A 21,937-nucleotide genomic window follows, 5' to 3' on the forward strand; every position below is an offset into this window, starting at 1 on the left:
AATAGTGTAAAATACATTTAATCTTTTCCACTGGCCGAATAGTATTTTTAATTGATTTATATTTTTAATGGAAACAGATAGGCCTTGGGCATTATTTGCACGAAACTATTTTCTCAGACAATCTGGTATTATCATGATAAGCAATTATCTCTGTGGTTAAAACATTTAAACACAGCACGCTACAGGAAACGTGTTCAAAAACATCGCATCCACAACAAATATTTCTATTGATTGAATTTGAATATAAAAAATGTTGTAACTTCTCAGTAATGATTTCATGTTTAAGTGTTCTCTATTAATTTGAATGGCATATTTAATCTAAATGTTTATATCATAAGTAAAACATAGTTTATATCAGAAGTATTTTATTTATTTAAACTGTTATTTGCATCAGTTTCACTAAACGGCCCAACGCGCTCGCTGGCGCGGACATTTAAGAAGGGATGGATATTTGCTTCAAGTGACAGGTTGGTGAGCGAAATTATATTTGTATTATCTTGTATTTCTTTAGATTTTCTGTCTAAAAGTGATCTTCTGCAAGACACCAGTGCAGAGCTATAATGAAATAGAGTCCAAATTTTATTAAAATCAATGAATCCATCAAACTCCATCATAATCATATCATAATGATAATTCGGGTTGATGCAATTTGATTTATTGGGTGATGTAATAGGATAATTTAGAAGTTTTTCATTTTAAATAGTTATTGCTATTTGGGCCAGTTGGTGTCGCCAAAACACATACTCTTCTAAAACGGTCAAGAGCATCCTTACGGTGCGCACTTATCTACGCCTAGTTTATTTTTTATAAATCCCGATATGTGCGTGGAAAAATGCGTACGCATATTTCTATGCCCATTTTGTGCGTACGCAACGTTCATACATCAGGCCCCAGGGGCCTCATTTATAACCGTCGCGTACGCACAAAACAGGCCCTGAAAGAGGCGTACGCCACTTCCGACGCATAAGTTGTGATTTATAAAAACAAACTTGACGGGAAAATTTGCGCACCTGCACGCAAACTCTGACCCATGCGTACGAACGTTTTGGAGATGGAGCAGTTTGGGCGACACCGATGGTGAGCTGGAGTTAAATGTCTTTTTGGTCAAAAATTAAACATATACAGAAAGATAATACAAATATAATTTCACTCACCAAGCAACGGTTTTATAAGTCTGAATATTTTTTTGCGTACGCCATTTTTGGCTTTCAGGCGCACGTACACTTTTAGTAAGGTTCCTACGCACAGTTTTATAAATGAGACCCCAGGTGTAAATGCCCTCCGAAACGCATTCGAGACGGATTTGAATCCGATCGCTCAAACCACTTCAGGAGGTGGTCTGGGCCGCATTCCAGACGAAACTGGACAAGTGTAAATACATCTGGTGGTTGAAACCACATATGTAAATTGTACTCCTCCCAAAAATGCTAAAAATAAACATGTGAGAGCGTGTTATAGGCTATATGTAATGTTATAGCCAGATATGACGACGCTACTGGAACACGCATCACCGCAGATGAGAAGCTGAGCATCTATTCATTAAGCCAACGTGCAAATTATCGCACATCAAAGTGAAAGTAAGTCGCAGACGCTTAACACACAATCATCATCATTAAAAGTAAAAAAACAAAATGATTTTACCAGGGCTGTTGCCGCTCTCTCTTATTGCGGTCTTTGATTTAGAAATTTTAGCTGATGATCAATAAAATGCAGCTCATATCTGTTGCTTTCGGTGACGTGCACTCCATTAAATCTGCATATAGCGCGGGAATTGAAGATCGGATTTATATCCGTTTCGCAAAAACACATTTAAGTGACCAGTTGTAAATGGAATTGTTTTGATAAATCAGATAGCTATCCGATCTGAGAAAACGCATGAAGTGGCCAGGTGTAAACAGCCCCATAGGGTGACCAATAGCATTGATTTATTGAAGAAGAAAAAAAACACTACTACCAAAAAAAAGGGCACTTCGGAGTGTAAGGGTAAAAAGGGCATGTTGAGCTCTACCTGTGCACGTGCCTGTAACAGGGTCAGTTTTAACACTCTGACTTCTATTATAAAGTTATTCTATAACTGTTAAGTCAGAAGAACCAAGAGAACGAACTACAAAACACACCCTAAATGTTTCAGTAAAAGTTGACTGGCAGATTTGTAGTATTCTGTGTTTGTGAAAGAAAGCCTATTATAGTCAGACAGAGAACAACATGAAAAGAAAATTGAATTGTAGGAAATTATCACACATAGTAACAGCGAATACAAAGTATAATTAATAATCTATTGTGTACAAGAAATATTTCAAGTACTCAAATCTGATTGATCAAGCAAGCAGCATCGCATTAGTCCTGATATAACCAACTGATTGGTTCGTTAGCTCTGATTCGTTCAGGAACCAAACATGTGACTGTCCTTATGAATGAGTCATTGATTCATTCACTCAACCAATTTGTGGGATGCTCTCAAAACATTCCATTTCTTACAGTTGGTTGTGTATTTTTTTGCAGTTTGGAGTCTGGTTTAGACATTCTCAGACTCATGTGACTCTCTGTGTGTGTTTATGGCAGGAGATGGCGAGTACACTGGCACAGAAACACCTGCGTGGCATCATACTCAATGTAAGTGTCTGTGATCTGCAGGTAATGGCGTCAGATTCACTTTGCCACTTATTTTCGCTGTAAAGAAAACAGATCCAAATGTGATGGAGTAAATCACTAGTGACAAATCCAGCAAACAGCAGTTGGTTGGTTGATTTTATTTCATTAATTTAATTTGATTGAGCGTTTTGAATTGATGAGTGTGTTTTGATCAGATCTTCATTCTTCAAAAGACCACAGAACGTCCTGCTAGTAGCTGTGTGTAAGATCATCAGTTGATAGTGTGATAATGAGAGTTGTTTTAGGAAACTCCTCTGTGTCTTTCCCAGCACATCATCCGCGGGAATCGGCCCGTCAAAGCGGAAATGGCACATCAGCTTTACGTGCTGCAAGTTTTGACCTTCAACCTTCTGGAGGAACGCATGATGACCAAAATGGACCCCAATGACCAGGCAAGCTTTATGTCTGAAAATGATTCACTTGTCATTAAGATTAATGGAGGGAACATGTAGTATGACTGAAGTGATGAATAGCTCCTAACGTGCATGACAGATGCCTGAGTCTTTATGTGAAAGTATTCAGTATTCATGCATATGATGAAAATATTACAGAGAAGGATATGAACTCAGGTCTTGATGCACTCGTATACCTAGTACACCACTGTAGCAGACAGTCTGATCACTATGTTCACTTAGATCACTAAAGCACAGCAGAAATACCTAAAAATCAGTAAATATTTCATTTAGGCTTTAGACTCTTCATGTAATTCCAGACTGAGCTGATGACGGTGAGATCTGTTCTCTGTGTGGATCAAACCTGTTTCAGGACTCTTGTTCATACAAAAGTCTCAATGCATTATTACAATATTTACAAAGAAATGAAGACCAGGCTCAACATCTGACAAAGCCTCTGTTTGAGTCATTACAATAATTAGTGTTAAACGTTTATGACAAAATAGTAGAGTGACGTTTAAATGGCAAACATAATTTTTCTGCATGTTTAATAACATGTATGATTAAAGATTTATATCTGAATTCATATGCAAGATTTAAGTCCACGTCATACAAATAAGACCATGCTTCTAACACAGGTCGAGAGCTGAAGTTTTGTGATGCTGTTTGCCAGTGTTTGTTAGAACTATGATTTTGGGAAACAATAAACATTTGAACATGACTGACTGTAGAAAATTGATTCATAGCTCCTGTTTGGCCAGCATAATCATGGCATGAAAAGCCAAACATTACTGATTTGTTTTCAGCGTTTTCCAAGATACTTGGGAAAGTTGCGTTCTCTTATAACCTTCACACTGCTTGAATTCTTCAGACACAGAGAGATATCATATTTGAGCTCAGAAGAATCGCATTTGAAGGAGACAGTGATCCAGGCGGGACAGAGAAGAGGAAAGCCGTCTACACTAAAGACTACAAGATGCTGGGCTTCACCGTGAGTGATGTTTGCTCTTTCTGTTGTCATCACAAGAGATAATTACATTTCCTTTCCAAAACAGATGCTGATGTGTGTGTGATGTAATAGTTAAATTATGATCAGTGATAGTGATGTGTGTGAATTATTTAATGATGGATGATGGGATAATGATGTGTGTGATATATGCTTTAATGATCAGTGATAGTGATGTGTTGAAGTGTGTGTAATGTGATGGTTTAAAGGCGATCAGTGATGTGTTGAAGTGTGTGTAATGTGATGGTTTAATGATGGATAAGTGATAGTGATGTGTTGAAGTGTGTGGAATGTGATGGTTTAATGGCGATCAGTGATAGTGATGTGTTGAAATGTGTGTAATGTGATGGTTTAATGGCGATCAGTGATAGTGATGTGCTGTTGTGTGTTTTGTTTTGTTCACAGAATCCAATGAATCCTGCGATGGATTTCACTCAGACACCACCGGGAATGCTGGCGCTCGACAACATGCTGTACCTCGCCAAACTACACCAGGACACGTATATCAGAGTAAGTGCTCACATTCAGAACCATTACCTCTTTTTATGTCTTTTCTCAAGCACTGTGTGCTATAATATCGTCTAGCCATCAGAGTGAATTAAAGCCAGAGCTGAAATGCTGAAAGTTTAGTTCCCAGTATCAAACACAAGTAACATTGTTGAGCCAAAGTGTGTTTGTTTAAATAGAGCCAGAGTTACAAAAACAGAAAGAAGGAAATAAAAATCGCTGTGAACAAGAGTGATAATGCGACGGAATGTCAATGTTTGCGGTATCATGAGCTTCTATTGATCACGAGAGTATAACACTAAATGATTATAGAAACGAGTAGATGTGATGTGGCGTGAGGATGTTTTGTGAGAGTGTTCACAGTGTGTGTACTTACAGTGTACTGGTCTTAGTGAGTGCTGGGTAATATACGGTAACTACAGGGGTTAAGGTTAGGCTCAGGGCTAGTACCCAGTTATTATTACCCAATTATTGTAATTACTATAATAAGTACAAAGGATGTACAAGGACTGTAAAATAAAGTGCTGCCACTATGAGAATAATTACAATTATGACTTAAATTTCATAATTATGAGATGAAAAGTCGAAATAGTGAATTTAAAAAAAAAAGTTTTTTGACATTTTGTCATGATTTCGATTTATGCTGTAACTTGAATTTAGTAGTCTTTATGTCATAATTATACATTTTTAATCTCCTAATTTCGATTTAATATGTCATATTTTTGACTTTTTGTCATATGGCCTGCACACGTGCTTGTGTGTTTCAGATTGTCCTGGAGAACAGCAGTCGAGAGGATAAACACGAGTGTCCGTTCGGTCGCTGTGCGATTGAGCTGACGCGGATGCTGTGTGATCTTCTACAGGTCGGAGAACTGCGTGAGTGTTCTGCGTGTTCTGTTATCTGTGCAGTGGATTGGTATTGGCAACCTTCTTCTCCTTGTTTTAGGAGATTTGAAACAGTTTTCGAAAGAATCCCCACCACTTCAGGGTGACTTTTCACTGCGGACATTTTTCCATCACAGACTTATTTTAAATATTACGCGGGAAATAGAGATCCGATAATGTCCTGATGATCCCACTGCTTGACCGGATCACAGTGATCAAGTGTAAACACAGACATCAATATTCTGGATTGTTATATTTTCAGAAGCAACAGCTGTTTCTGCAGTGTGTGTGTGTGTGTGTGATGTTGATGTAAACAGAGGCCTGTGTAAATGCGCACGTGAACTGGTTTGTCTCCGCAGCGAATGAAGGCTGTAACGACTTCCATCCGATGTTCTTCACGCATGAGCGCGCCTGGGAAGAGTTCTTCTGTGTGTGTATTCAACTGCTCAACAAGACCTGGAAAGAGATGAGGGCCACTGCAGAAGATTTCAACAAGGTGAGTGTGTGTGTGTGTGTGTGATGGGTAGGTTTAGGGTTAGTGTGTGTGTGTGTGATGGGAAGGTTTAGGGTTAGTGTGTGTGTGTGTGTGTGTGATGGGTAGGTTTAGGGTTTAGGGTTTGTGTGTGTATGTGTGTGTGTGTGTGTGTGTGTGTGAGTGTGTTTGTGTGTGTGTGTGTGATGGGTAGGTTTAGGGTTTGTGTGTGTGTGTGATGGGTAGGTTTAGGGTTTGTGTGTGTGTGTGTGTGTGTGAGTGAGTGTGTGTGTGTGATGGGTAGGTTTAGGGGTCGGGTGAGTGTGTGATGGGTTGGTTTAGGGTTTAGGGTTTAGGGTTTGTGTGTGTGAGTGTGTGTGTGATGGGTAGGTTTAAGGGTCAGGTTAGTGTGTGTGATGGGTTGGTTTAGGGTTTAGGGTTAGTGTGTGTGATGGGTAGGTTTAGGGTTTAGGGTTAGTGTGTGTGTGTGTGTGTGATGGGTAGGTTTAGGGGTCGGGTTAGTGTGTGAGTGTGTGTGTGATGGGTAGGTTTAGGGTTTAGGGTTAGTGTGTGTGTGAGTGTGTGTGTGATTTACATTTACATGTAGTCATTAAGCAGACGCTTTTGTCCAAAGCGACTTACAAATTAGGACTAAGTTAAGCGAGTCATAGTGAAGAGGCAAAAACAACGCAAGAAGTGCTCAAAATACAAAGTTCAGGCATTATTCAGAGTAGCATCAGCCCGATAAGCGAGGATTTAAAGGAAAAGGAAAGTTTTTTTTTTTTTTTTTGAGGTTAAGTGCTCACGGAAGAGATGGGTTTTCAGCTGTCTTTTGAATGTTGTCAGGGATTCTGCATCCCGGATGCGGGTGGGGAGAGCGTTCCACCAGCATGGAACTGTGAATGAGAATGTTCTGGAAAGTGATTTTGTGGCTCTCTGTGATGGAACCACGAGACGTCGCTCGTTGACCGATCGTAGGCTTCTGGTAGGGATGTAGACTCGTAGGAGTGAGTGAAAGTAGGAGGGAGCTAAGCCTGTGATAGATCTGTAAGCAAGCGTCAATGCCTTGAACTTGATGCGAGCAGCGAGAGGTAGCCAGTGCAGAGAGATGAACAGAGGAGTGACGTGGGCCCTCTTGGGCTCGTTGAAGACAAGACGAGCTGCAGCATTCTGGATCATCTGTAGAGGTTTAGTTGCACTTGAAGGAAGACCGGCCAGAAGAGCATTGCAGTAGTCAAGCCTAGAAATGACCAGGGCCTGGACGAGGAGTTGTGTTGCATGCTCAGTTAGGAAAGGCCTGATCTTCCTGATGTTGTGCAGTGCAAACCTGCATGATCGAGCTGTCTTTGAAATGTGATCTGTGAAGGTCAGCTGGTCATCAAAAGTTACTCCAAGATTTCTGACCGACCTTGATGGGGTGATTGATGATGAATCTAGCTGGATAGTGAAGTCGTGCTGTAGAGACGGATTGGCAGGGAGGACGAGAAGCTCAGTCTTTGCCAGGTTGAGCTATAGGTGATGTTCCTTCATCCATGTCGAGATGTCCGCCAGACAGCTTGAGATACGTGGAGCTACTGTGGGATCATCTGGTTGAAATGAGAGGAAGAGCTGTGTGTCATCAGCATAGCAATGGTAAGAGAAACCATGTGCCTGTATGATGTGTCCCAGTGATGTGGTGTAGATGGAGAAGAGGAGGGGACCAAGAACTGAACCCTGAGGAACCCCTGTGGTCAGTTGATGTGCTCTGGATAACTCGTCTCTCCATGCGACCCTGAAGGACCTACCTGTGAGATAGGACTCAAACCAGTGGAGAGGAGTTCCTGTGATGCCCAGTGATGAGAGGCTGGACAGAAGGATCTGATGATTCACAGTATCGAAGGCAGCAGACAGATCCAGGAGAATGAGAACTGAGGACTTGGAAGCAGCTTTTGCGATCCGTAGGGCTTCTGTGACCGACAGTAATGCAGTCTCAGTTGAATGCCCTTTCTTGAAGCCGGATTGGTTGACATCCAGCTGGTTGTTCAGAGACAGGAAGGATGTTACTTGGTTGAAAACAGCTCTTTCAAGTGTTTTCGCAATGAATGGTAGAAGAGAGATAGGTCTGTAATTCTCTACAAATGATGTGTTTAGCGTTGGTTTTTTAAGCAGTGGAGTAACCCGAGCTTGCTTGAATGCTGTACGGAAAGTGCCAGTCTGGAGGGATGAGTTGATGATGTGTGTGAGTGCTGGTAGAAGTGTGGGAGAGATGGCTTGTAGAAGGTGTGAGGGGATGGGGTCTAGAGGGCAGGTGGTAGGATGACTGGAGAGGATAAGTTTAGATACATCTTCCTCGGTTAGCGGAGAGAAGGAGGACAAAGGGATATTGGCTATGGAAAGGGTCAGACTGGGTTCCTGTGTGTGTGGAGCTGAGAACTGACTGCTGATAGTTGTTATTTTGTTGGTGAAGAAGTTAGCAAAATCGTCAGCAGTTAAAGAGGAGGCGGGAGGTGGTGGAGGTGGACAGAGGAGAGAGTTGATTGTCTTGAAGAGTGATCATGTGTTGGAGGAGCTGTTGATCTTGTTGTGGAAGTAGGAAGATTTTGCAGCATGAACATCCACAGAAAAGGAAGAGAGGAGAGATTTATACATACTCAGGTCAGATGTGCATGATTTGCGCCATTTCCTCTTCGCTGCCCTGAGTTCGGTCCGGTGTTCACGAAGGACCTCAGATAACCATGGAGTAACCAGGGAGTAGCGCGTGCGGGCCTGGAGGAGAGAGGGCAGATATTGTCTAGAGAAGAGGTTAGAGTGGAGCATAAGGTATCCGTTGCGGTATTCACATCCAGAGATGAGAATTGTGTGGGTGAGGGAAGAGAAGAAGACACGGCAGAGGAAAGATGGGCGGGAGGAAGTGAGCGCAAGTTTCGTCTGAAAGTGACTGGTAGGAGGATTGGTGGTGCAGGGGTAGAGAGTTGTAGATTGAAAGTTATGAGGAAATTATCTGAAACATGGAGAGGTCTCACCAAAATGTTGTCTGTGATGCAGTTGCGTGTGTAAACCAGGTCCAGTTGGTTGCCTGATTTGTGAGTACCTGTGGTGATGAGCCGTTTGAGATCGAAAGAGGCTAGAATAGAGATGAAGTCTGTTGCATGCGGCTTTTCGAGATGAATGTTGAAGTCACCAAAGACTAGAAATGGGGTGCCGTCCTCAGGGAAAGAGGACAGCAGCACATCCAGCTCCTCTACGAAGTTTCCCAGCTGACCTGGGGGGCGATAAATGACTACAATATGGATCTTATTGGGAGTTGTAAGTGTAATAGCATGATATTCAAATGAGTTGTTGTTGCATAGAGAGGAGAGTGCCGAGTATTTCCAATTGTTAGAAAAGAGAAGCCCTGCACCCCCACCCCTCCCAGACTGGCGAGGGGAGTGAGAGAAAGAGAAATTGCTAGAGAGAGCAGCGGGGGTTGCTGAGTCTTCTGGACGAATCCAGGTCTCAGTCAAGCCCAAGATAGTAAGAGTAGAATGAGATGCAAAGGCTGGAATAAAGTCAGCTTTATTGACTGCTGACTGACAATTCCATAGACCCACGGAAAGAGAGAGAGGTGTGTGTGAGGATGAGAGAATGGGACGCAAATTAGCAGTATTGCGCTGCCTTTTGCGCGTGACGAAAGGGCGTTGCCGAGAGATAACAGGAATGTATTGAAAGCACATGTTGCGTAAGGTGAAAATAAGATAAAAAGTGGGAAAGGAAAGGGAGAAGGAGATACTTAAGTGCCTTTCTGGTGTCCTTGCTCGGTGGAGTCGCACAGGTAGAGTCGATGGTCTTTACCCGAGTCGGTCTTCACACGAGAGCTGAACGCTTCCGCTGACGCTTCCGCAACAGCGCGCAAATTACATAGATATATACTATAGCCAATACTTAAGTGCAATTAAACTGCAATAATTTTCACATGCGGCTGTTATTTAATGTAGCAACGCGTCTAAATAAAATACAGATTTGTGCGAAGTTACAAATGAAATAGGTAGGTGTGATAGGTAGGTTTATGGGTTGGGTTAGTGTGTGAGTGTGTGTGTGTGATGTGTAGGTTTAGGATTTAGGGTTAGTGTGTGTGTGTGTGTGTGTGTGTGTGTGTGTGTGTGTGTGTGTGTGTGTGTGTGTGTGATGGGTAGGTTTAGGTGTCGGGTTAGTGTGTGAGTGTGTGTGTGTGTGTGATGGGTAGGTTTAGGGTTTGTGTGTGTGTGTGTGTGTGAGTGTGTGAGTGTGTGTGTGTGATGGGTAGGTTTAGGGTTTGTGTGTGTGTGTGATGGGTAGGTTTAGGGTTTGTGTGTGTGTGTGATGGGTAGGTTTAGGGGTCGGGTTAGTGTGTGTGTGTGTGTGTGTGTGATGGTTAGGTTTAGGGTTTGTGAGTGTGTGTGTGTGAGTGTGTGTGTGTGTGATGGGTAGGTTTAGGGTTTGTGTGTGTGTGTGTGTGATGGGTAGGTTTAGGGTTAGTGTGTGTGTGATGGGTAGGTTTAAGGTTAGTGTGTGTGCGTGTGTGTGTTTGTGATGGGTAGGTTTAGGGTTAGTGTGTGTGTGTGTGAGAGTGTGTGTGATGGGTAGGTTTAGGGTTAGTGTGTGTGTGTGTGTGTGTGTGTGTGTGTGTGTGAGAGTGTGTGTGATGGGTAGGGTTAGTGTAGGGGGATGGAATATACAGTTTGTACAGTATAAAAACCATTACTCCTATTGAATATCCTCACAAGTATAGCAAAGCAAACCTGTGTGTGTGTGTGTGTGTGTGTGTTTCAGGTGATGACAGTCGTGCGTGAGCAGATCACCAGAGCTCTAGCCATGAAGCCCCCGTCACTGGAGCAGCTGCGGGTCAAACTGCGCAGTTTGAGTTACTCTGAGATCCTGCGTCTGCGTCAGTCTGAGAGAATGAGCCAAGACGACTTCCAGTCGCCTCCCATAATGTGAGTTACGTCACATGACCTGCACAGATGTGTGTGTGAGATCCTCTGATGTGTGTGTGTGTGTGTGTGTTCGGTGTCCGTCAGTGAGAAGGTTTGAGATCCTCTGATGTGTGTGTGTGTTCTGTGTCCGTCAGTGAGAAGGCTTGAGATCCTCTGATGTGTGTGTGTGTGTGTGTGTGTGTTCTGTGTCCGTCAGTGAGAAGGCTTGAGATCCTCTGATGTGTGTGTGTGTTCTGTGTCCGTCAGTGAGAAGGCTTGAGATCCTCTTATGTGTGTGTGTGTGTGTGTGTGTGTTCTGTGTCCGTCAGTGAGAAGGCTTGAGATCCTCTGATGTGTGTGTGTGTTCTGTGTCCGTCAATGAGAAGGCTTGAGATCCTCTGATGTGTGTGTGTTCCGTCAGTGAGAAGGCTTGAGATCCTCTGATGTGTGTGTGTGTGTGTGTGTGTGTTCTGTGTCCGTCAGTGAGCTCCGTGAGCGGATCCAGCCGGAGATCCTGGAGTTGATCAAACAGCAGAGACTGAACCGTCTGTGTGAGGGAAGCTGCTTTCGCAAACTCGGCAACAGACGGAGACAAGGTGAACCTCACTTCTGCTGACATCACTCATTTAAAGGGATAGTTCACCCAAAAATGAAAATTAGCCCATGATTTACTCGCCCTCAAGTCATTCTAGGTGTAAATGACATTCTTCTTTCAGACAAATACAATACAAAAAGATGCACTTTTATGGACTTTAAAACAGAAACAGCCATTCACTGCCATTATAAAGCTTGGAAGAGCCAGGACATTTTTTTATTTAACTCAGATTGTATTTGTCTGAAAGAAAAATGTCATATACACCTAGAATGACTTGAGGGCGAGTAAATCATGGGCTAATTTTAATTGTTGGGTAAACTATCCCTTTAATGTGTTTGGGCCCTATTTTAACGATCTGAAACGCAAGTCACTTTGTGGGCGGGTCTCGGCGCTGTTGCTATTATACCGGCGGGATAAATGACTCTTGCGCCCGACGCAAATCTAAAATGGGTTGGTCTGAAGTAGCTTCATTACTCATAGGTGTGGTTTGGGCGTAACGTGAAATAAACCAATCAGAGCGTCATCGCACATTCCCTTTAAGAGCAGGCGCGCTTGTTCCATGGCGGACTGCTATTATAACGGCGGATTTGCCAGGAGCGGGTCACAGCCGAGGAGACCGACGTTCTCGTCAGGGCCGTAAAACACAGAGAAGTGACGTTGGGGATGGAGAAACACACCCAAATTAGCTTCGCTTAAACAGGCGTATAATAATTTGGGTAAATGTGTAAGCTAGATTTATGCCTATTTTTTCACATCTTCATGGACACAACAATGATTTCCCTCGTGTGGAATATTTTTCCTTGTAATAATGTATGGTTTGCAAAAATGAGAACTACTGCGTCTGTGTAGATAAGAGAATCAAAGTGTGTGTGTGTTGTGCACACGCTACATTATGGCCAAGCATGCGCCCTTAAAATAGGATCTGAATAACGCGCCACTGACTTTAGACTAGGTTTCTCCTGGTCTGTGGCTGAATTGTTTTCTGAAACTGCAAAATAGCACCAGGGAACGTTTGCGCCGGAACACACCTCCTCTTTTCGCTGAACCGCCCCCGTTCGCAGGTTCATTCCCTAATTTACCGACGTGCGTCTGTGGAGGGAAAAGTCTGCTGTGCATCGGGTGGAAAATAGGAATGATACATGCGTCGGTGTACAAAGTCAATTGCGCTGGGTGCAAGATAGGGCCCTTTTTCTGATGATCTTTATTTCCTCTCTCAGAGAAGTTCTGGTTCTGCCGCCTGTCATTGAATCACAAGGTCCTTCACTATGGAGATCTGGACGAGTCTCCGCAGGGTGAAGTGGCGTTCGAACTGCTCACCGATAAGAGTGAGTCCATATACAAGCACTCAGTGTTATTAGCATGTGCTGAACAGTGAATGAAGGTAAAATGATGCCATAGAGAATCGCATGTGAAAGATTTGTGAAAGTGTACATAAGATTGCAAGCGTAAATTAGATTTGCATGTGCAAGAGAAGATTTGTAAAGGTGTAAATCGCCTTTCAAGTTTAAGAAAAAATATTTGCAGCATTTTACTGTTATTTGTAAGTATAATTCATGTATTGTGAATCATGCTAAGGCAAAATAAATATGATATGTATTCTTCTGACTTCCATTTTTCCACGCTTACACTTTTGGCATGTTTTTTTTCCGCCAAAATACGTAAATTGAATTTCCGCTTGCAATCTTATGATCACTTTCTCAAATCTTACCCTGCGCATGCGATTCTTTATGGCATCATTTTACTTTCACAACAGTGAACTAAAGCTCTGTCGTTGTCACACAGTTCCTGTGTCGGATATGAAAGCAGTTCTGACCGGGAAAGACTGTCCACACATGAAGGAGAAGAGCGCGCTCAAACAGAACAAGGTCAGAACTTTATCTTCATCCTCCAGCGCACGATTGAACACAACTGTGCTTTGAGTGTTTCGCAGGATTTCACAGCACATTACCAGGTTTTATTTTCACAGAATGTCAAGAGACATGGCAGAGTCTGGTCAAGGTTTTTCTCCCTCTTAAACCTAAACATCTTCGGGAATTATTTGGTTTATCTAGAATGTTTTGCTAACGTTCCCATTAAGTTATGAAAGCATTATTTCTGAATGTTCTCTGAATGTTCAAAACATGTATTAAAGTCCCCCTGTGGTGAAAATCCATCTTTTAATGTTGTTTATATGTCTATGTGGTGTTTTTAATATGCTTTAAGACAAACCATGTGTAAATTCATAAGTCGACAGCATTGCTGAGTATTTTCTCCTTAACTGCAGTGAACCAAAGACAGTCTCAAAAACACGGTTTGAAATCGCTGGTGTTTAGTATACGCGATTCTATGAATATGCAAATGAGCCCCGCCTCCACTCACTCACTCAGCTCAGAGATCCACTGGTTGACGATCACACGTTGATCTGATTGGTTACAAGGTAGTTTGTGACGTCAGAAACACCAGCGATTTCAAAGCGTGTTTTTGAGACTGTCTTTGGTTCACTGCAGTTTTAAGGAGAAAATACTCGGCAATGGTGTCGACTTATGAATTTACACATGGTTTGTCTTAAAGCAGATTAAAAACACCACATAGACACATAAACAACATTAAAAGCTGAATTTTTACCACAGGGGGACTTTAATAATACTGGAAGAGCATTAGTTCATAACTCTGAGAAAACATTCTGAGAGTGGATCATTCAAACCTGTATGAATTTCTTTTTTCTGCTGAACACAAAAGAAGATATTTTGAAAAATGTCGGTAACCAAACAGTTGATGGACCCCATTGACTTCCATAGTAGGAAAAAAAAATACTATGGAAGTCAATGGGGTCCATCAACTGTTTGGTTACCGACATTTTTCAAAATATCTTCTTTTGTGTTCAGCAGAAAAAAGAAATTCATACAGGTTTGAAACAACTTGAGGGTGAGTAAATGATGACAGAATTTTCATTTTTGGGCGAACTATCCCTTTAATGTTTTTGCATGATGAACAACACACCTGAAGTGTGTGAACTGTTCTGTGTTTGCAGGAAGTTTTAGAGTTGGCGTTTTCCATCCTATATGATCCTGATGAAGCTCTCAACTTTGTGGCACCCAACAAATATGAGGTGAGTCTGAAAAACAGCACAATTAAATCACAATTATGACATATCTTCTGTTAAGAATGCAAGTGTTCAGTAACTGTTTAATTACTAAACTCTATCTGTAATAGGGCTCAATCTTAGTAATTGCACAGATATAGTTGTCATATGTTGTTTTTCAAGGACTCTTATTTTGATCTCTTCCATGGAGTCTCAGTTTGCATTCTGTTTCACTTCCTGTGTTTCTTCCTCATTTGTTCCCTTGGTTAAAGATGATTGGCACCTGTGTCTAGTTAGTTATTGGTTATCGTTTGTTTCCTCTGTTGACGGTCAGTCCTTCAAGGCCGTTTTTGACCGTTTCAGCGTCCAATTCCCCCTTACAACTTAAACACTCAAAGATAATATGGCAATGTTTCTAATCATTTAGATTTTTTTAGAGTTAAAGGGGTCATAAAGAATCAAATTTTCCTTTAGATTTTGCTAGTTAGTCTAAACTAACCGAATCTAAACTAATTCACTGTAAATTAATTTTCCAGGTCACAGATAAAAACCCTTCCTCTGGATTTACTTCATGTCATGTGCTTTTAAATGAATCCAATCTCTAGACAGTGTATTAAACGAATATAAATGGACAATGCTTATAATAAAATAAGAAATCATACAACAGTATTATTTCTTCAATAATACAATAGTATTGTTTTTTCACTTTCAATAATGCAACAGTAGCCTATTTTGTTTCAGTAAAACTGTATTAAAACACTTAAATTAGTCCAAGCACATGTTAAATTATTGTTCAGTAATTTTACCCAATTAAATTAACAGGAAACAAAAATATCACTCAAAGCTCCAATATGTAATATTTTTTCACCACAAGAGGGCGCAGTTTCCAACAATAACAAAGGCGAAGCTTGATGACGCTATGAAGGAGGTGACGATGGGGAGATGTCGTTTTTAATGCGTTTTCACCATCTAGCGATGTATCTAAATGGAATTAATGAATCATGATCACGGATGAGGTCATTTATTCGTTTTTGTATTACCTGTATGTCTGATCGTATTATTTTATGTCATCATAATTAATGAACTGCAAGGAACGTGAAATGTTATGCTATATTATTACAGCCATGTGGTGTAATTCATATCTATTAAAATCATCTTTACTGTAACTATTACGTTACTTGTACAATAAAAAAAAATTTTATTTGCTTACCTGTCTATCAATACACTCGCGAGAGCAGAGTCTCTGTCAAGTCCAAGATTGTCGCGCAGCTCTCTCCATCTCGAAAACGCCTGGCCGATATTTATCCGGGTTTTATTCCTCCGTTTGTCACACAGTCTGCGTGTATCCGAATATGGACGCTTTCGTTTTGTTGGCACTTCAATGCTCGCCAAAGAGTAATCATGATCCATAACAGCTATAACCATACAGTCTATGGCTATAACGCTATAACCACCACTTCCGCATTTGACCATGTGATATTCCGGTGTGGTGGAATATCACATGGTCCACACCGGAAAAAAAGGATAGTGCGGACATTGCGTCACTGAGAGGCGACATTTCTTTTCCGGGACGGACAGTTATTTAAAATCGGAATTTCTCTGAAATAAAAAATCTTTGGAGACTTTTGAGATATTGTAAGTACACAACTGGAGGAAATATATCACACTGTGCAAGTTATTTTCGGAAATTTTATTACAAAATTGTTACATATTGGAGCTTTAAAGATGCTTTTTTGTTAAACTTTGCCCTATAATTCTGTGAACAAAACAAAGGCTTTTAATGACATTCCCAGTGTTTTAAACCTTTTACAGTTAAATTCAAGATTCAAGATGACATTTGATTAGGATAATGATATGATTATTTGAAATATTTCATATGAGATAGATGTTTTAGATTTCATTTCCACATGTGACTGGAACATATTCTGAACGTTTTAAAGTTGTTCATAACTAACCGGACACTTGCATTATTTCTCTGTCGCCATCATAACATTTTTAAACATATAATTTCAAAATACACTAAATATTTAGATTTCTGATCGCCATATTTCTAATAAAATTAAAAAAATTAAAATAAAATTGTATGCTAATAGTCAGGTGCTAAAATGTACTTTTGACCGTGTGTGTTTCTGCCACTCAGTGTGTGTAACCGCAGTCACTCTGGCCGATGGTGATGTCACACGCATACACTATAGGCCATGTGACCACAGTGGATTCTGTTGTTTTGAATGTGATATTTGACACTTTATTCTGTAAATATGTATTAGATAAATGACATGTGTTTCTGTGGAGCAGTACTGCATCTGGACCGATGGACTCTCGGCTCTGCTGGGGAAGGAGTTGGGCAGCGATCTCACACGAAGTGACCTTGACACATTAATGAGCATGGAGATGAAGCTCCGCCTCCTGGACCTGGAGAACATCACCATCCCCGAGGCTCCGCCCCCTGTGCCAAAAGAGCCCAGCACATACAACTTCACATACAACTACGGATGAGACGCTCGTCCATTTAAGCAGTGTGTGTTTCTGTGTCAAGAGGTGAAGTGTGTCACTAAGATACATTTTCTTGCACTGAAACGGCAATCTGTTTGTGTGACACACTTTACCTTTCAGCGAGTGTATGTGCCTATACTACACATGAACTATGAGAGAATTTTTTCAGTTCCTTTTCAGATGTTTGCCAGGCAGAAAAACAAGCGGTTCTTCTGTCTTCAAGTATTCAAGTCACACAAGAGCATCATTCTGTGTTTAAACATTGTAAGGCATCTACTTTCATGTGCTGATGTGATGTTAAAAAAGCTTATATGAGTAACAAAACTGAACAATTAGTAACTTTGTACCCGTCCGAAGATAACTAATATTTACTGACGTTTGCTTTTGTCAATAGAAATATATTTTTGTACTTGATGTGAAAGACACTACATGATACATTTGCATGAAGCGGAGAAAGAACGAAAGAGCAGAAGATGGAAATGTATTGTTATGCTGATTTTTGACTCATAGTTGATGTTTAACAGGATCTGCTCCGTGATTCAGATGTCACCTGCCCCTTCCAGAACTGTATGTGATAATAGCCATAAGATTTCTTTTGGGTTATTTCTTTGTTACAGGGAGAAATACCTGCTGCTGTGCTGATGTTTGTCTTCTCTCTGGATTTCATATTTGCTTGCCATAGAATAAAGTTTTTCACAGAACCCAGAGATAGATCACTGACAGAGGTTTTAATTATTTGCTCAGATTTGCTTCATTATAAGCCTGTGACGGCTGGTCGATTTTGAATGTTTTAGTGGCAGGTATCAGTATTTGGGTTGAAATATTGTACACATTATAATTATATAGTGCCTTCAGAAAGTATTAATTCCCCTTTATTTCTCATTGAAGAGAAAGTTTTTGATTTGTAAATGTTTTGATTTTATTGTTATTGAAGGAATACTAAAATATTTCAACATTAAAGAAAAGGGTGTGAATACTTCCTAAAGGCCACTGTATGTGAACTATATATATTGTGCTGCCTTTATCATAGTAATTGCAATGGATTTGTGTGCAATAATAAAATTTGTTAAAGTCATAACTTGATATTTGTTTGTGATTTTTCATAAATCATTTGATCTGAGCTGCACATCCACTAAAATGCAGTTATAGACAAACCATCTATTCAACAGCCCGTCGTAAATGATTCCTTATATATTACATTTGTTACAAATTTTTTTTATTAAATCAACTTTTTATAATATCATTTAGCCTCATGCAAACTTTAATTAGAACACAGTTTAACAGATAGCGATGACCCCATTTATGCAGTAATTTAACTTATTTACACCGTTACATGAGTGCAAATTAAATGAATAAATAAAGATAATACAGTAACACTTTACAATAAGGTCTAATTTGTTAACATTAGTTAATGCATTAGCTAACAATATATATTTTACAATATATTTTTTGTCTTTGTTAAAGGTGACAATGACATATTATGCCCCTTTTCACAAGATGTAATTTAATCTCTGGTGTCCCCAGAATGTGTCAGTGAAATTTCATCTCAAAATACCCCCCAGATAATTTATTATAGCTTGTCAAATTTGCCCCTTTTTAGGGTTTGAGCAAAAACGCCCCAATATTATCTTTTGTGTGTGTCCCTTTAAATGCAAATGAGTTTTAGCTCCGCCTCCGTTCAGAAGAGGGCGGAGCCTTTACACGAGCTTCAGTTTCTCTGGCAATAACAAAACAGGCCAATCTCACTCATCCAGAATCCCAGAATAACCAGTAGTGAGTGCAGCCTTACGGAGAGAGTTTGACTTTTAGATGCTCCTGGACGTTTCTGAATGGTTAGTGGAGACATTTATGTACAGTGAGGAAAGTATTTGAACACCCTGCTATTTTGCAAGTTCTCCCACTTAGAAATCATGGAGGGGTCTGAAATTGTCATCGTAGGTGCATGTCCACTGTGAGAGACATAATCTAAAAAAAAAATCCAGAAATCACAATGTATGATTTTTTAACTATTTATTTGTATGATACAGCTGCAAATAAGTATTTGAACACCTGAGAAAATCAATGTTAATATTTGGTACAGTAGCCTTTGTTTGCAATTACAGAGGTCAAACGTTTCCTGTAGTTTTTCAAAGCATATTTTGCAGCGATTTTTGTATGAGCATATCAGTGAAAACCCCTGACCACTCGGTGAGTTTCATCTCTTTGTAAACGAAAGTTTAATGCGTTTTAGGAAGGATATGTTCGAGTGCACCTATGCAGCCATTCTGTAGGTGGGGGGGGGGGGGGGAAGCGAAATAAACCCTAAAATTCTCGGGACAGCAGCATGTGTCCAAATTTGAATCTTAACCGTTCTATTTCATCAGAAACGATCTGTAAACGATCTTTAAGTGTAAAATACCGAACTTGTCCTTTAAAACAAGTTTAACAATGTTGAAATGACATCAACACTGTACAAACTGTAAACAGAACAGAAATAATCTTGAAATCACACTGTACAAAGTGTATAAATAACAATAATCGCCAACAGTTGAACAGAGAAAACAAATATTGGTTTAAACAAATTGTACAAACCCCCCCCCCAAAAAAATCAATGCCGAAACTTATTTTTTATAGGTAGCAGCTTATTTTCTTTTTTCATGTCCTCAATTTTCTTCCGAAGTTGGGCGCAATGATCATTTTCACGTTTAGCGCCATGTTGTTTAAACAGCAAATGCATTTGCGCCCAATTTTGCGCCCATGGGCGTTCTGGTCTGAAAATGAGGTGTGTTCAGGCACATTGTTGGCGTGTTGCTATTTTGAGGCAACTAAAATAGACTACGCCATTGACCAACTGAAACCTGCTCTAAAGTCTAAAGTAAATGGCGCAATATTGTTTTTGTTATTTAATGAGCGCATTAGTAATACGGGACCATACGGGACGACAATGCGCGTTTGCTTATCACACATGGATGCGCAGCAGCACACAACCAGAGCCCGTCTACGGAGAGCCTGCCCACTCCCTATTAAGTCCTATTGTACCGAATTTTGGTTGTAGTACCACCAGAGTTCCACTGGGGGCGATCGCCATGAGTGCAAAATGAATGGGAGTCAATGGGGCTAGACGGCTAAATTTGTCTCTCTCACCCGATTGCCGTTGAGAAATCTCAGATCTGATTGTAGATTTTGCAAGTTCAACATGGGTTTTAGGTCGAAAGTTGAATAAACGAGTACTTATGTCCTTTTGATTTCTTACAGGTTGAGTTGTTGTTGCCCATAACACGCTAGCATTCTGCTAATGAACGCTGATTGGTCAGTGAAGGACTGATTACGACCAGAGATACCGCTTGATGGCATAGTGCCATCCGCAGCGGGACCAGAAACAAACAAAACAAAAACTCTTCTAGCACGTGTGTTTACCTGTGTCAGCTGTGTTGTCGATGCCTCGAGTGAAAAGAAAGTGCAGAGCGCGAACGCACCAGAGTGAGTGAAGGATTGCCGTGAAGCAGTATCTCTGGTCGTACGATGTGTATGACGTCATTGACACTTTAAAAGAGTTTTTAAAGCAAATAAGTGACTCAAAAAAATCTAACACCCAGCAATGTGTAATTTATTTGCATCTCCTTTCGAATACAACATTCAAATTACTAGAAAAAAAATTATATCCTGAGAAAAGTGGATTTTTATTGGTATAGCGCCATAGACCTCCATTCATTCTGCACTCGTCCTGTGAGCGCCCTCATATGGAATCAGAGTGGAACTGCAACCAGTTCAAAAGCCGGAAGTGTACTGAGAGTGAAACTTCTCGCCATATTAGACATTCTCTGACACAACCCTTTTTATAATATGAAAAATTAAAGTATTAAAATGTAAAAGATTATTATTGAGTCTCTTGGACTTAAATGAGGACCGATTACGAGACAAAGCACAAGAACATTTTGCCAGAAATGTGATAAATACTTTTATATACAACAGACGTACAATTTTTGCCTGGAATATATTAACAGAATAGGTACCTGTTAGTTTTAAAATAATTACATTATAAATAATTTGCTTGTATATCTGGTTGTACCCCTTTATTACCCAAAACTTAACATATTGTTCCCTTATACCTACACGGAGGTACACTATAATTACAGAAACGTACACCGTAATTTCGGTTTACTTACGCAGTTGTTTGCGGGTCGTAATATAAAGTAGTACCAAAGTTTTTCTCAATCTTTTCCACTGGCCGAATTGTATTTTTAATTGATTTATATTTTTAATGGAAATAGATAGGCATTGGGCATTATTTGCACGAAACTATTTTCTCGGACAATCTGGTATTATCATGATAAGCAATTATCTCTGTGGTTAAAACATTAAAACACAGCATGCCAGAGGAAAAGTGTTCAAAAACATATCGCATCCACAACAAAAATTTCTATTGATTGAATTTGAATAAAAAATGTTGTAACTTCTCAGTAATGATTTCATGTTTAAGTGTTTAACTCCATTAATTTGAATGGCATATTTAATCTAAATGTTTATATCAAAAGTAAAACATAGTTTAAATCATTATTTTATTTATTTAAACTGTTATTTGCGTCAGTTTCACTAAACGGCCCAACGCCCTCGCTGGCGCGGACATTTAAGAAGGGATGGATATTTGCTTCAAGTGACAGGCTTGGTGAGTGAAATTATATTTGTATTATCTTTCTGTATATGTTTAATTTTCTTAAGATTTTCTGTCTAAAAGTGACCAAAAAGACACTAATCTCCAGCTCACCATCGGTGTCGCCAAACTGCTCCGTCTCCAAAACGTTCGTACGCATGGGTCAGAGTTTGCGTGCAGGTGCGCAAATTTTCCCAGTTTGTTTTTGCGTCGGAAGTGGCGTACGCACATTTTCAGCCCCGTTTATAAATGAGACCCCAGGGCCGGTAATATTATAATAAGATCCTCTACGTCAGAAGGAGAGCGAAATCTGGCTTATTTTTTGACATGCTTG

General features: G+C 40.3%; 1 protein-coding gene across 2 annotated transcripts in view; it reads left to right on the forward strand.

The window, feature by feature from the left end:
* Positions 1–18,051, forward strand: part of elmo2 (engulfment and cell motility 2) — a 46,549-nt gene extending 28,498 nt beyond the window's left edge. For both annotated transcript variants that reach the window (XM_084101386.1, XM_084101387.1), the window contains exons 10-21: positions 2,563–2,613; positions 2,922–3,044; positions 3,916–4,035; positions 4,456–4,560; positions 5,325–5,433; positions 5,802–5,938; positions 10,682–10,845; positions 11,308–11,420; positions 12,637–12,744; positions 13,202–13,284; positions 14,430–14,507; positions 16,776–18,051. In XM_084101386.1, the coding sequence (XP_083957512.1) occupies positions 2,563–2,613; positions 2,922–3,044; positions 3,916–4,035; positions 4,456–4,560; positions 5,325–5,433; positions 5,802–5,938; positions 10,682–10,845; positions 11,308–11,420; positions 12,637–12,744; positions 13,202–13,284; positions 14,430–14,507; positions 16,776–16,976 (1,392 nt within the window). In that variant the 3' untranslated portion in view covers positions 16,977–18,051. The remainder of the gene's footprint in view (positions 1–2,562; positions 2,614–2,921; positions 3,045–3,915; positions 4,036–4,455; positions 4,561–5,324; positions 5,434–5,801; positions 5,939–10,681; positions 10,846–11,307; positions 11,421–12,636; positions 12,745–13,201; positions 13,285–14,429; positions 14,508–16,775) is intronic.
* Positions 18,052–21,937: the final 3,886 nt, after the last annotated feature.

Source organism: Abramis brama (genome assembly GCF_963993115.1).
Source record: "Abramis brama genome assembly, chromosome: 23".
NCBI lineage: Eukaryota > Metazoa > Chordata > Actinopteri > Cypriniformes > Leuciscidae > Abramis > Abramis brama.